Source organism: Anser brachyrhynchus (assembly GCF_964034855.1).
Source record: "Anser brachyrhynchus genome assembly, chromosome: 2".
NCBI lineage: Eukaryota > Metazoa > Chordata > Aves > Anseriformes > Anatidae > Anser > Anser brachyrhynchus.
This window is the reverse complement of record NC_137695.1, coordinates 124938243-124954197: the sequence shown is the minus strand read 5'-3', so window position 1 is coordinate 124954197 and position 15955 is coordinate 124938243. Positions and strand designations below refer to the sequence as shown.

At 42.3% G+C, this 15955-nt stretch overlaps 1 protein-coding gene across 3 annotated transcripts in view; it reads right to left on the bottom strand.

The window, feature by feature from the left end:
* The window catches only part of TRIM55 (tripartite motif containing 55), a 41419-nt gene that overhangs the window by 19172 nt on the left and 6292 nt on the right, over positions 1–15955 (bottom strand). For 2 of the 3 annotated variants that reach the window (XM_080578455.1, XM_080578453.1), the window contains exons 3-9: positions 12831–12996; positions 10894–10989; positions 6732–6965; positions 5717–5739; positions 5493–5617; positions 3166–3392; positions 772–1059 (exon numbers count right to left, since the gene is read on the bottom strand). In XM_080578455.1, the coding sequence (XP_080434581.1) occupies positions 772–1059; positions 3166–3392; positions 5493–5617; positions 5717–5739; positions 6732–6965; positions 10894–10989; positions 12831–12996 (1159 nt within the window). The remainder of the gene's footprint in view (positions 1–771; positions 1060–3165; positions 3393–5492; positions 5618–5716; positions 5740–6731; positions 6966–10893; positions 10990–12830; positions 12997–15955) is intronic. The other variant, XM_080578454.1, reaches the window with a different exon arrangement.

Genomic DNA, 15955 nt, shown 5'->3' with positions numbered 1-15955 from the left:
TTGAGTCCTTGACCCATGCAAAGTTTACACACATGTGCAGAAGAAACAATATTTAAATTCAGGTTATCAAAACTCTAACATTGTCATTTTAAGGGAAACAACCTCTTTTAGCACATGAACCTCTGAAATCTCATCATGCTGCTGGCAGTCCAGCACAGAACTGGAATATGTTATTGTCATGCTCTCCTTTAATCAAGTCACAGGGAGGAAACCCTCTGCAACACATCTGAACCCAGTAAATCGTGCTGCTTACTGCTTGGCCACCAAACACACAAGGAAGCACCAGGTACTTGCATGGTTTTGTGTTCACAGGGAAAAGCTGTACACTCCAGTTGCAGCCACCAAGCCGCAAAAGGCAAAGCCAAGCTGCATCTGCTTAGCCAGTGGTGTACACGTGATGTGCACAGGCTATCAACAGGTGATGAGAATAATCTCATGCATGGGATCTGTCTGCCGCTAACACATGCAAACTTCTGATGGGCAGAGGCATCACAGCCTTTCTGACAGCTCCTGAGAGCGTGTGCAAGCAACTCAGGTTAGGTGCGCTGGCAGCTAAGCACAAATGACTGCTGGCATGCTCCTCTGAAGCTGACAATCAGCCTGTCACGTATTCCAGTCATCTGTAAACCCAGGGGGCTGGCCAAAACGACGATTTAGGCTGTTTCGATATTTCTCAGATTATTCTTTAGCATGCAGAGGAAAATTAAGTCAGGTTTTCCTCAACAACTGCTGCACGCCACAACCCTCTGGGGTGAGCGCGGTGGCACTGACCTTGGACGTCGCTGCAGTGGCATTACTTTCCTTACCGCTCCCCGGCGCGCTCTCCTCCACTGCTGCCGCTTCCGGGGCTTCTGCCTTCTTTGCACTTGTCTCCAGAGAAACGGGAGCCCCTACTTTCCCCAGCCCGCTCCCGGGGGTTGAGCTCGGGCTGCTTGCTTGCCGCGGCTGAGCCTTATACCAGCTAGGGTAAAACAAGGGGTCGACGGTTTCTGCCGCGGGTGGCACTGGACTGTCAGGCTCTGCAGTCTGTTGAGAGCCACTTGGTGTCACAACCTCATCCTTAATCAGGACAGATAAAAAGAAGAAGAAGAAGCAGAGTGCACCGCGTTACCTTCCTGCCGTAGCCAACGTTTCTCTGCATGCCGTGTTTGTTATATCTCACTGCAAGGAATGTATTTGTCCTAATATAAGGTCCAAAAGAATTACAGTCAAAATGCACAGCAAAAGTAACTAGCATTTGAGTAACACGGATATGGCAAAGAATATCTGAAAAATAAAACAGGAGGGCAGAGTTAGCAGGGAAGGGGACCCTGACTGAGAAAGGAGTGGGCAAGCTGTTCCTTAATCCATATTGTTGTACATTTTGGGCCTCATTTTAAACCCATTTCTAAATCAGAAATAACTCTCTGGAAGTCAGCTGAGGCACGCGGTGTTAATAATGGGCACTGGAGGAGAAGGAGGCCCCGCGTTTCAAATATACTGTCCAGTGAAACTCCAGTACAGGGATAGTGCTGCCTGCCAAATTACAGGTTCTTGATTAGTTACTGTATTTCATTACATACACAGATAAAGACACAATTAAACCCCCAAAATATAAGAAATCTTGCATAAGAGCCTCATGAACTGTCACCAGCCATGAGGAACAGGTTAGGTGCCTTTGAATGGTGTTTTGGGTCAAGAGCAATGCATTTGCCAACAAAACTGTTGATATGAACAGTCAGATAAGGAGAATACAAAGACACTGGACAGAAACATTTGCCCACCAGCCTTGCTATCAATACGCTAACCAACCTCAGTCACACTTTGCTGGGAAGAGGAGCAGTTGGCTGAACTGCACCTCTCTACTTGCACCAAGCTCTCGGGCTCACCCGCACGGTATCTGCTATCACCGCTCCATTTCTACTTTGCCTTTCTCACACCGGAAGGCAAAAGCCGAGATACAGGTATCCCACACCCTGCAACACCACATGCCATGGTGTAATGCACATCTGACCAAGTCATAATGGCATTTCACAATTGCTGCAGCAGCATGCAACACATTTTCCATTTTAGCCTTAGAAACAAGTGAGGGACTTGACATTAGTGGTCCGGCTTTCTTAAGTCTAATTCTTGTCTGAATGTAAAAGTACATCAGTTATGCTACAGAAGTTTAGCTGAATTGGTGCAAATCTTCAGAAGACAAACTTAAAAAAAATCAATAAAACCTGACTTAAGAGCATCTTCACAGAACTGGTGCAAACCCATGTATGCTCTTAAATCAAAGCAAGAATCAATCTATATTATTTATTTTCCTTTGTTTTATGTGGAAAGCTTGCAGTAGTTAACAATTCACCAGTTGCTCTGTTGTTTTCACACTGACCTCTCCAAATACCATCAGAGCTGTCTTCAGCCACTCAGCAACTTCACTGGGCAAATTGCACAAGGGCAGAATCTGCTAAATTAGTTGTATCTATGGGCAGCTAAAGTAGCATATGAAGTATATTTTTTATATAGTCTTTTAGAATATGCAGCAATTATAGCCTCATTCTAATCACATTCCTTAAGTAAAAGTGCTGGCCTAAATTATTCACACACTGAATCTGTTTGCTGCCAGGTTGTAACGTTGATAGGTTAAAAGCAGTTCCCTCTTCTGTTTGGTGTGTGATATCCCTGCATCCACCTAGATAATAGCACTAGGATGACCAGACCAGAAGAAGGTAAGTGCCAGTCCCAGTAAACAAGATTAGAGGTACGATCTAAAAACTGCTGGTGGAAAGCTCACTGAATCCACTGGGGATGCCAAATTCTCTTAGTATAAATATTTTAACAACCATTTCATTTATAACAGTTAGTCTGAGTTAAAACACAGGACACAGCAAGCAGAACATCCATTATTATATGCTTAACTCCCAAATTGAATCTCTTTTATTTATATCTTACGTATCCCACATATATCCTGGTTTATATAGCGAGGCAATTTTTTGCCCATCAAGCAATCTTTACGCAGGACAGGGTACAGTCATGTACATCTGTGAAAGGGCAATAAGCAGCTTTGCTCTCCAGTGCCTGGACTCCCTTAGCTGTGCTCCTGAGACACGGTGCCCACGGGCTGCAGGAGAGGGTTTTCTGCCTCTGCCAGACTGCTCAGCAGAGCTGGCAGGGCAGCGGGGCAGCGGGGGCAGTTACCTGGCCAGCTGGGGGGGCAGGCTGTGGTGCTGGGGCAGGTTCGGCTGGGGGCTCGCCTGCTGCACTCTGTGGTTCAGGGTCCTGCTGAGGCGGCTGTGATGCTCTCTCAGCCCCTTCCTCCTCCTCTTTCTCTTCTTCCTCCTCTTCCTCTCCTGACGACTCTGTGTGGACTTCATCCAAATCTTCCCCATCCACTGTCTCCTCCTCTTCCTCTTCCACCTCCTCCTCTAAGGGACAAGTGTAAAAGGAGCACCACGAGAAGATGACTACAGTCTTTGTGTAATGAAAAGGCCATTTACAGTTGCACAGCAGAACTACTGATGATCCACCTCCCTGGCAGACATGAGGAGCCTGCACGGGGCACGAGCAGGAGCCTCACAGCAGGGAGGACACCAAACACACACTTTAAAAAGTCTTAAATTAGCCCTTCCCATGGGAGGGAGGGCAGAAAGGCCTGTTCTCCTCAGTTACCCTCATGAGGGATTTGCAGTACGGACCTGCGGTCTTTCGTGAGGGGATAACTGGTCTGGCACAATCTACCAGGCAAAAAGTCTCTCTTGCAATTTTATTTGCTTTAAACACGTTGAAGTCATAGTGAATTTTACCAGGTCAGTGTTTTGCAATACTTGACTGTGGAGACTTAGGGTACCAACCTCCCTAAAACCAGACTGTCAAACTTGGTCAAACCAGAGCTTGTACATCCTACAACACATCCTATTTTCAGCATTCGTGGTTGCTCCCTCATTTCCAGAAGGAGCTCTCTAACAATGCATTTTGTTTTGCATAATCATGGTATTCATCCAGAAAAACATCAGATACTGTTCAGAGCCATCCTGGTACTTCAGAGAAATAAACCTAGATGGATGCATTAACCTACAAATTGACTGCACTTTTTGCACAGGTTGTGGTTCTGCCTGAGACTGTAGAAGGAATGCAGATCTGCAAATCAAATAACACTCTCGTAATGGAGAAATATGTCTGCAGGCAAACACTCTCCTATAAGCAGAGTGCTAAATCTCTGCTTCCACACCCCCTGCGTGCAGAGAACTTCACTGACTGTAGCAGGACTGAAGTCCTGATTGCCGAGGCTTTACTAATGCCTTGTCCCCAGGTGGTGGGTGTCACATTCCCAATCTCGTGGTAGGGTGCAGGAGGTCATAATCTTGGCAAGTGCATGCAGGTGGCAAGTGCACGCAGCTGTGGCTGATCACAGGGACAAACTGGGCATGAGGCTGTGAGCAGAGACTGCCCCTCACAGCACAAATGCCTGCAGGTTCACGGCCCTGTGAGATGGCATTTGATTCTCTGCTGCTAACTGGTGCCATGGCTGGTGTCCTGCTATATGGACCTGGGTGCCAAGCAGAGCTAGTCCATGGGGCCCATCTTACAGACCAAGACCTGCAGCAGGCATGTAGGATCCCTCGTAGGGACCGGCCACATCCTCTGAAGTTAGTGTGAGTTGTGGCATGGGAGCAAGTGATGGGTGCCAGCGGAACGAGTGTCAGGCATTTGCATGAGATTTAACTGGGCTTATACGGGTAAATGTGGGTGTATTAGCAGAACCCTGAGCCATCATGAAAACCAGAGATATCCAGATGACCATTAGTAGAAGAGATTAGACATCTCCTCTTTTAATAGGAGAGGTCTGCTTATTTGAAACACTCATGTCCATTAATTTCTTGTGGCTTACTCTGTAAGGTAAAGCATAGATGAGCCTAGATTGCAGGCTGCCAGGGCAAATGAAGAATTGCAACTTTGCAAAAGCACGTAGCATGTCATGATGTCACAACAAACGACATCACAAACTGTTAAACGTATGAAAGATGATGACAATTTTTGCTTACTTCTATAACTATGTTTTTGAATTTTGATTACATTTCTGTTACATTTCTCTATTACTATAAAAGAAAAAAAGGATGTCTTTTCTAAAGAAAGGAGTATGTTTAGTAGTAAACTTTCTATTTCTTTAATGAATTTCTATAACAGACAGGCCATACAACAAGGGCATCCTTTGGGGGGGAAAGGTACTTTATAGACTGAAATAAAAGCTTAATTTTGTGGTCCCCTCACAGGAGGAATCAGTAAAGATCACAGGAGCCTCAGGAAAGTCTTGAGGCTCCATAATAGGTAAAATTAAGGATGTTGACAGGTTATGCGATTTTTAACTGTGATGGATATTTGGTTTTGATTATAATTGAAACAAAATGGTCTAATTAACCTTGAGATGGACAGAAATATCTGATTCAAGTTTTCCTGCTCTGTATCATCATGTAAATTACACACAATTGCTATGTAAGAATGCAATTTAGGTGAAATAAATGACTTACCTCTGTCAAAATCAATTTCTCTTATTATCTTTTCTTCTCTACTGAGGTTCACAGTGAACTGGTTCATATTTTCATACCCATCCTCTATTTTTTCCATTTGAAATCCTTTAGATGCTTCAGTAATTCTAAAACAGAGAGATTGGTTATTTGCATTTGGATTTGCAGATAAATTTCCAATTTGTAATTAATTATAAAGATCAAATGTCGTAAGTTTAAATACTTACTTTTGTAGCAATGTTTTGGCATTCTGTGAAAACAAAAAGGAAATAACTGACTTCTTAAATGGTTCCATTTTTTGAGAGACTTTATGCATTGAGATCTAATTCTTACACTGGCTGCTTCTAAGTGCACTACTATGGATCTCATAAATGACAGCCACAACATCTACAACTGAGATCAGATTTGAATAGTGATTAGTATACAGCTGAGTAATCGTCTTAGTTCATTGAAGATGTTTTAGTTAAAATCTGAATATGACAGCAAATACCAACAATCTCTACAAAAATGAAATGGAGATATTTACACTCTTTTTTTGTATGTGTGTACAGTGAAAAGCAATTGTTCTGTTACCACTTCTAGTCACAATAACTATATCTTTGACTATGCATGACAGCATATTTCTGGAGTCACAAAATTTTATTTGTTTGGAAAGAATATTGTACTCTTCAACAGCAATTCTTTGCTGTTTTTGTTTTTGCTTTCTGTTTAAAAAAGATATTTTCAACCTTTAATACAGAGAAACTGTAACATTGCGGGACAGAAATTCTACACCAGTAAGTTTAGTGAACAGGCTACTAATGGTTTCCTAATCAGCTATTCTAAGTTTATAGTAACGAAAACAAACAAGTTTTGAAGTAAAGGCATAAAAATGTGACTTAGAACACCCGTATTTAATCTTGGAAAGTTAATCACACTGTCAATATGCAAACGAAAGCTGTAAATCACAGAATTACATATATATGTATGTTTTAGTGGTGGGACAATAAGAATATGTAGGAAAATAATAAAATTTATGCTTTCTCTTGGGGGAACTCAAAATCGTTTTTGGTTTGAATATTATTCACAAGAGGACTAGTCTTTTTTTTTTTTTGTGTTGATGCAAGTTTTCAAAGAATGAGTTTGTATAAGTGTTCACTCAGACATGACCAAATTCTGAATGCTCCTAAAATTGAGAAATGCTTAAATTGTATTTCAGCAAACCCAACACTCCATTTCTGCTTCTACTTATAGACTTTGTACCTGCAAAAACACAGCCATTTCTGGTTCTTCCATGAACTGGATTCCTGATTCCACCAGCTTTGACACAGCTTCCAAATGATCCGCATACTTCTTCATCAGGGAGCGGACGTGTTCCAGTTTCTCCTCTTGGGTTCTAGTGATTATTTGTGTCATCTCGTTTTTTCTTTCTTCCAGTACAGAATAGAGATAATCAAATTTTTCACACAGCTGTTCTTTCTGTCGTCTGCAGCATTCCTGTGAATCATTTGGTTTATGTTAAACATGTTATGTTCTTAAAAGAGTTTCTATTTTTACAGTTACTTGGAAGCATTTTCATCAAAGAAATTCCTCTTTCTGAACAGTGCAAAGGATTCCGAATGACCCCAGAGACTTTTATAATTTTCAAAGTTCAAGCTATTGGAACAAAAGTTTTAAAACTGTTCTCAAACTCTGGATTTCAAACCACTGAAAGCCCCCAAACAGGTTATTGTATAACTTGTCAGCCTTCTAAAAAAACTGTGAAAGGTATTTATGATGTCTGCAGTGATACTTCAAAGCCTGAAGAAAAAGTAAAAAACATCACCATAGTAGCAGCTGGGTTCATTTGCACGAACAGAATGTTTTTGAAAGGAGAGATCATCTCAAAGCAGTTCTGGAGAATTTTCTTTTTCTACCTGGAACTTTCTTGCTTAGGCCTGATTTTTACATAAGCCCTTTTAGACTCTGTTTTGACAGCAGGTGTCCATTATATTCCATTTACTGTGCACTGAATGGGGTAGAGGTACCACGAAGAAAATGGTGTGCGACAAAAGCACAAAGACAAGGAGGAGGAGCCAGGTCCCAACCCTACCTTCAAGCATTGATTTTCACATCATTTTCTGAGACACTTTTACTGTCCTACCCAGACAACACAGTGTATTTCACCAAGTAAGGAAGGTGGGTTTGATGACTGCTTCATTGTACGCTCTCTAACAAGAACACACTGCACTTGCAAGGGAGGATTTACGGGGAGGAAAGTGGAGACAGGTTATCAGCAATGTCTGAGGCCTACCAAGAAGAAGCACTTGACTCATCTCAGTGCCCTGGGGCATGTAGATGGGCATATCCTTATTGTGGTTATATCTGGTTGTGGATGGGGGTGGTTATTTTAATCTCTTTCTCGGGAACTGAGGCTGAATCAATTCCTCTTCTTCATCCCTTGAGGCACAGAGCTGAGATCCTGGCAGCACAGGGTTATTAACAACCGCACAGTACTTTTGGAACTGGTATTATTCACAGTATTTGGCCACTTTTTTCCTTGACTTTCAGCCAGTGCTCTTTCCTAAGAGCGAGAGACAGTCTACCCTGTATTGTTCAAAGGAGAAGGCCTTTCGAAGATGGATATATGGCCAAACATCACAGCCTGGGTTGCAGGGTGAGGAGCAAATACAAGTCTTGTTGCATTGGCCCAAGTATCCACCTCTGCTTCCCAATGAGGAAGAGTAGGCTAAACAGGCACTCCTAATCTAAAACTCATGGTGGATCCAGCCATTTTCTGTCCTGGAGGTCCTTGGTGTTTCCCAGAAATTCCTCTGATGACTGAATTACAGGGTGGGGATAAGGACCTTTTGAACCAAGTGAGACACAATTTCTAGGTGTCGTTCTATTGTTCAGACCTCAGATAACCTTCCTCTCCTCTTTCACTCCTTTCCTCACTTTCTCCCTCTGTTTCCTGCACTTCCTCTTGCTGCACACTCCATTTTAGTCTACAATGACCTCCTCTGAAATGTCACTCAGATCACTTTTAAAACAGCCTTAATTTCAGGACAGGTGTGTGCTATTTGTGAGATTTGATATAGGACAAGTATTAGGGGAAGAAGAGAGACAGAGTGATAGCAGGGTGCCCTGAGAAGTCCTTCCCAATCTCTAACCTCCAATACATAATATTTCCTGCCAGCAGATATTACAGAGTTGTGAACTTCAAGTGAGAGAGTACAAAGCTGGTTCCTAACTGCAAATGCTGAAATATTTCTGTGTACTATCTTTTCTGTATAAAATGTACCCTTACTAAGTCTCTGTGTGATAGAATTATCCTAATCAGATTCTGAGTAATAAAAAAGGTTAATAAATACATGACTTTCTGTTCTAAAAAAAATCTTAGCCTTTTTTTTTTTTAAACACAACTACAAGAGAAAGAAAGAACATGAGTTGCACTGCTCGTTCTAACGTATCTGTGTTGCCTGGTCTATGCTATTAGCATTTGAAAAAGACATTGTAATTTTTCCTTCATTATCTGACTCTTGTTTTTACAGGACTAAACATTATTTATTTGTTGCTGTTTTTCAGTATTTACCATTTTATATTCTTCTGTTTTATCTTGTTTGTTTGTTTTCAGTATGATATGTGGACTTGGTATACCTTTCAATCAGTTAAAGATATACTAGTACTAATCAGGTGTTTTTGTTTGTTTGTTTCTTCTCTTTTTTAGTCTTGGATAGGAGCAATAGCTAAATATAGAACTGTAGGCTATTGCATACTCCAGCTAAAAGAAAAATGATCATGTATTTTCTGCTGGAGCAGACACTTATTGTTCTCCTCAAAGCGTTAAGTAAAGAGAGAAGAGACAATCCTGGATTATGAGCACTACTTCCACGTGTGCACATTTCTCAGCTCCAGCTGTAGCTTTTCATCTTCAAGGACAAACTGATGTCAATTCAGACAAAGCTGTTGTATGGTAGGAAATGTGATTTGCTTGAAACGTAACATGGAAGTGCCAAGGTAAGCTCTAAGATCTATTTTCTGCAATCTTTGACTTTAAAGGTGAAAAGCCTGTTAAAACATCTGAAGGTAAAATGGCTGCACTTTCTCTGGGCTTCAAGTTTAAAGGTTAGGCTTTAAACTGAGTGGATGACTCTGAGGAAGCTAGTTTCAGAAACTGTTGTATTTTTTAAAGTATTTTTAGCACAGTGTTTTCTCCATACTTCAGATGATGTTTGAAGTTTCGTTTCTATATCAGCTAGTTCAACTTAAATGAGTATAAGCTCTTACTTTTGTATCATTCAAATTTCTGCAGTTAACCTACTTGAAAGGCTTGTTTCTGTCTGCAAAGTCCTGATAGCAGCCAATTTCATCCTTGCAATATGAAGGCTTCCTGACTACAAAGTTCTGACTCTACTGCTAACACTCTCTCATTTATTTGGGCTAATGGTTTTATGTTCTTTGAATCAAACTTGGACATTTTCTGCTCTTTCTTGCTCTAAGGAAATAGGAGCCTTCATTAATTGTGTACATAGATAGTGGAATCAATTTTTCCTCCCATTTAGAATCTATACATCTTGGATTAACTTCTTTTTCACTGCAGTCTCCCTTTTCTGCTCCAGCTCTGAAGGGTCAATAGAATTCTAATTGGGCTGAGAGGGATGTGACTTCTTCACTAGATGCTTCATCAAACTCCGATCATAAAATCAATTCATATGAGCTGCTTTCAGCCTATTACTCTGTGATGCTCAAATTGGTCAGAGCTGAAATTTATATTTGCTTTGTTGGTGCAAACCTCTTGGAGGAAATGAAAGCCACTTCTGCTATTGAATGACACAAAACCAATTCCAGCTCTGTCAGAGAAAGACCTTTACCAGAAAATCCAAACTCACAGTAGGAACCCAAACTCGACACACCCATGAGCAACACAACAGGATTCCTTAAAGGACAACATGAGTATATTAGAAATCTACTGCACAGGAGGCAAAGTAACCAAATAAAGAGTTAATCGACATGCTTGGGAGCTAAGCTGAGGCTACCATGTGTCTGAGACTGAGGTTCTACTCAGAATCAGTCAGGACTAATTCTGGTCTTCTGCAGCTCTAGCTCCTGAGCTTAGGTGTTAAATGAACTGAGAGTTGATGGCATTTCTGCTTTTATCTTCAGTTATAACCCGTGCAACTAAGAATGCTGAACAAGACATGTTGATATGGATTATTTTACTCTTTGTCCTCAGTCACGTGGTCAGTGCCAGAGGCAGGGTGCTGAGCAGGATATATCCTTTGGATGAGGCGCTACAGCTAGTACTACAAAAAGCCACAGATTTAGCAGAATGATGTGGGAATCCATTCGGTAAAGTGAGGTCTAGTAAAGAGTGATTGTTACCACCAGTTTAAAAGATGCAACTCCACTCTGCCATAACTGGACGGGAAGGCATGCTACTTACCTCAACTGTCTTGCAGGTCTCCTCCAGCTGCGTGACTATCCCTTGCACTCTGTCGTTGCTCCCCACCAGGACTGCGATGCCGTCACTCAGCTCGGACTGGTCAGCAAAGGGAGAGCACGTGAGAGGGTGTTAGACACTTGGGGGGCACTGCCAGCCAGCCACCCACCGTCCCACCTCGGAGTGGCCCATCTAACAGTGGGGAGCAGGGGGATGAATAAGCCATACCAGGGTATTAGCTGCTCTTTTCACCAGAACCATGGAAAATTGAAGCATTACCTGCTCACGAGTTGCCTGCTAGTGTTTTGACATTTGTTTCCTCTCCCAAAACACTATGAGAAGATTGACATTTTGAAAATTTTCATGGAGAAGAAGCCATGGTTTGGAAAGGAGGAAGCACTTTCTTCTAGAAGTTTCTTCTAGATGCTTTTGTCTAAAACAGCCACAAAATAGCCTAAAACACTATGTTTCAACAGCCTCAAAATATTCCATTTGGGTTCATTGACAGGAAAGGCTTTGTCTCTTGAGGGGCTGTTTTTTTTTCTAGTTTCTGGAGAGGAAAAGAGGGTCCATAGACCTGGAGGGACTGTGGGCATCACAGAGCCCCTGCTATGAGGGCAGTGTGGTTAGGGGCTGTGGTGAGAAAGGGAGGGAGAAAAGAGGGAGAAAAGGATGGAGACAGAGTAATTTCAAGGGAAACAGGTGAACACTCTCTCAGGGACCAAACTAGTGGGAACATGGAGGACCCTGCTGTGTGATAGAAGGGAAAAAAACATGCAGGGAGGAAGGAGCTGGAGATGTTGAGGCAGGGACCTCTGCATGGAGGAAGCATGAAGCACCCTAACATGAATGGGAAATGTCCTTAGAAGAGGAAAGTCAGAGAAGATACTCCATAGGGAACTTGGTGAGGGTGCAGAGGAGGGCAAGGAGCCCTTGGCATACTGCTGTAGTGATCTGTCTACAGAGACATCCGTGTCTGTGGCCTCTACAGCTTTGTAAAGGATCCTTTGAAGCGTGCAACCCACAGGCTCTGGATTAGACATCCATTCTTGGGCATGAAAGCCCCTTTCCACAGGCACACTGGGGAGGAAACCACTGCTTGCAAGTCTCCACAGAAAGGGAGTGATTGAGGGCATGGATTCAGTCCAAGAAACTTCTCCCCCTTTTCTCTCCTTTTTTGATCAAAAAGGATGCTTGTAACTACTTTTCTAAACTGACTTCTCATTTGTAGTTTTCACACACAAGCATCTGTGTGACAAAGTTGGAGGCTGGGATTGCAAACTTGTCCTGTCTGATTGCTAGGCCCACTGGGGCCCTCCAGAAAAATGAGCTGTTTATCTCATGAGGATAACCCAGTGAGTCAGGTTTTAAATTAATACTGTATTAAAAATAAACAAGTCTTTTACTGGTGACAGCAAGGGCAGAGGATGTTAGGTACATCCTGTGCTGCCAACTATTGAATATTCCTGCATTTACTTGCAGGAGGTTTTTCACTTAAATTTTCTTAAAAATGGGATGCTTAAAGGCAAAAGTGCCTGATAGATAACTCTTTGATTTGTAACGGCCTGTTCTCTTTTTATCATGTTCTGTAAATCCCGCTTCCACTTCTTTTTGTGATATGAAAGCATTGAAAAAAATAGATTAGGAACCTCAAAAGGGAGATCCTCATCTTCACATCAAATCTTGGTCTAAAATGTTTCCTTACTGTCCTAACAAAAACTGAGACACTTTAATATCTTTCTGTGTGATTTCTCATAAATTTATTTCTCTGTGTTCTGGAACAGTTTCAACACATCTGTGTGAGCCCTTCATTCCCATACAGGAATGGAGAATGTACTCTGAGACCCCTTTGGAAACTCACAGGAAGCTCATGGGAATACTTTCCTGTTGATGGTCCTTCCAATTGCTGGGAGGACTATGAGATACAAAAAATTATTTACCTTCTGTCTCTGGTAAACGTTTGTGAGAGGAGCAACCTGGCAGTCTTTGTGGGCACCAAAGACTTTGCACAAGGAGCAGGTGGGCATTTCACAGTTCAAACAATAGATATTAATTCTCTCATCTTCATGCTCTTCACACATTGGCTGGTCACATTTCCTTTCAGGCCTGCAAAAGAAAATAAGTTTAAAATAGACTCGGTCTCATAAATTTCTGATGACAGTACTCAGAGTATCAACATGAAACAGTACAATCATTTAGCAGTGTCCGAGGTTGAGCTGAATGCTCACTGTAGATTTAAACCTGTCACACAGGCTGACTAAATAGACAGAAGGATCATTTAATATTCTGACATGATAGGATGTGATGAGAATATAGAAACATGATTTCATATTGTGATTCCAACTGGGAGTGTGACTGAACCCTCACTCATGTTTAAAAATGTAAATAACCTCACTAAGATTGGTCTGAGACTACCTGTGTACTTTAATTAGCATGTTGTCCATCATCGGCCTGAAATAGGAAACGTATGTAATTCCTTTAGGGTTCATCATGCAAAATGTTGGGTGATTGGCCTTGATGCAGCAAAGCTTCTATGTAAATTTGAAGTAAGAGTTGTAGGTATCAATGGGCCTTCATGCCTTTAACTCTATCATCTCTGTTGATGTGCCCTGAGGTCCAGGTCAGGCCTGTTGGTATCAAACTGGACCAAGTCCTTGCGGCCTTTACTCCATGCCAGTAACAAAATAAGGTCTCACACAAACTAATTTTAGCTGGGTGGCACGTGTCTAGCTGGTTGGACTTGGTGACCCTGAAGGTCTTTTCCAACCCAGATGATTCTGTGACTCTATAGCTTGTACAGTGTCAAGCTTTTTAAGAGTGGCTAATTCGGTTGTACCAGCCACCAAGGGTATGGTTACACAAGAAGTGTGTAGCCTCACCTATGCTAAGCCAGGATCTATCATTAGCTTCACTAGCCCAGTCCTGATTTCTCTTCACCAAAATGATTCAGCCGTATATACACTAGTCAACCCCTGCCATTTTAGGAACCAATTTAGTTGAAACTTCCTTTAATGAGCCACCTAATTGACATACCCAGTGTAAGTGAAAGCTCTGGTCCTATCTGTATGGGCAGGATGATGATTTTCTGAGCCTGTGCTCCATGCTTAGCACCCTAAGAACATCTGTGACAAGCACAGGAGCATGTGACAACGTGGCACTGGAGCACAGGGTTAGTGGAGTGGTGTAGGGAGTGTGCCTGGGGGTTCCAGCCTCCAAAGGCTGCCACTCCTACTGTGGTGTGCAAAATCTTTCCAGTATAACTCATTATAGCCTTATGCTACTATCTGGAGGGAGAACTATGACTTACCTGTAGCAAATGGGACAACAACATCACAGAAATATGTCGTCATCATTGGATATAAAATATTTCCCCAAACTATAGAATTTAATGGCATTAAATGGAAACTTTTTTTTTAAAACCATTCTATAGAGCTCTATAGCAAGGAGGCAATGAGTCGTTCTTTCTATTACAATTTTAAAACATTCTGTAAAGATCATTATTTTATATTGTACTACAGTAGAACTTTCCATACAGCTTGGCAGAGTGCAAATTTTTTAATGACAAAGTACAGGTTTTCTCTTCTGACCTTAAAAAAGAGGAATGGAATGTGATCAATTAAATGCATGTAAAAAAGATTGAGCAATAAAGAAAATGTCTTATGCCTTTGTTTTTTAAATTCAAGAAGGCACTAGAATTAAAAGTGTTTATAAGGAAAACCTGTGATCTTCGATATAACATGCTTTACAAAAATAAGAACATTTCTGAACATTCAGAAGAACATTTCTGAAGGAAGCCTGCATTATTTGGGTCAGATCTCCAGCATACATTTACACAAGGCCCTCAATGTGTCAAACTGAACACCATTTCAAGGCCAGCCAAAAGAGGTGTGTCCCCACTGTGAAGGATGCTTTACATTGTTTGCAGCTGACTGCTAACAGCCCCTGCTATGTTATGGTGCGCCAGTGGGTGGGCCCACCTGCCGGGGCAATAACAGACAATGAATATCGAAGTGATTAATTAAGCCTGAAATAGCTGCTCTTCCTGAAAATATTTACAGGACCAGAAACTACGAGAATGTTATTTGACACTGGAGCTGTGCCACTAGCATGAAAGACACACAGCACAGGGCAAAAAGGCGATGGTGTCGAGCAAGTTCAGCCAGAAGTAGCCAACCTTCAAAGGTGCCGCAAGGAGCTGGAAGAAACCTGGCAGAACTCCCTGAACTAGCGGGGCCCTGAAGACAGTGACAGAAGACCAGAAGTAAACAGATTTACGGTCTCCTTCCTAGGCTTTGCTAAAGGAGAGATTTTTTGCAGAACATTCCCTGACTTCAGAGGAGATCCTCTAGGTTTACGCTGGTGTAGCAAAGGCTGAAACACAGCTCCTAAGTGTAAAACAGGGGCTGCTCCTGAAATGGAAGATTAGAGAGTAGCCGGTAGGACAACAACAGCATGGCTTTACTAGGAGAAAAGATTCATCACAGACGTGGTTGTGACCAAAGAATGGGCAGGCAGCTGAAATACCCCAATAGTGATTCTATGATTCTTTGTCTCTGCTCTTTGAGATATTCAGCCTGCATTTGACTACTACAGGCTTATTTTTTTTCCCACTGAAACTGGATAAGGACCTTAATGTGCAGAGTGTTGTGCATGCTTTATGCAGAGGAGGACTCTTGGCACTGGTGAGGCCACATCTAGAGTGTTGTGCCAAGTCCTGGGATCCCCAGTAGACGTTGATGAGATCCTCCCTGAGCCTTCTCTTCTCCAGGCTGAACAATCCCAGCTCTCTCAGCCTTTCCTCACAGGAGAGATGCTGCAGTCCCTTAGCTGTCATCTTGACCCTTTGTTGGACTCTCTTGTACTGGGGGTCTCAGAACTTGGCACAGCGCTCCAGATGTCCTACTAGTGCTGAGTAAAGGGGAAGGATCACCACCCTCGGCAGGCTGGCAATGCTCTGCCTAATGCAGCCAGGAGATCGTTGTCTGCCTTTGCTGTGAGGACACATTGCTATCTCATGGTGACGTTGTCCACCAGAACTTCTAGATCTTCTCCTGTGAGTCAGCCT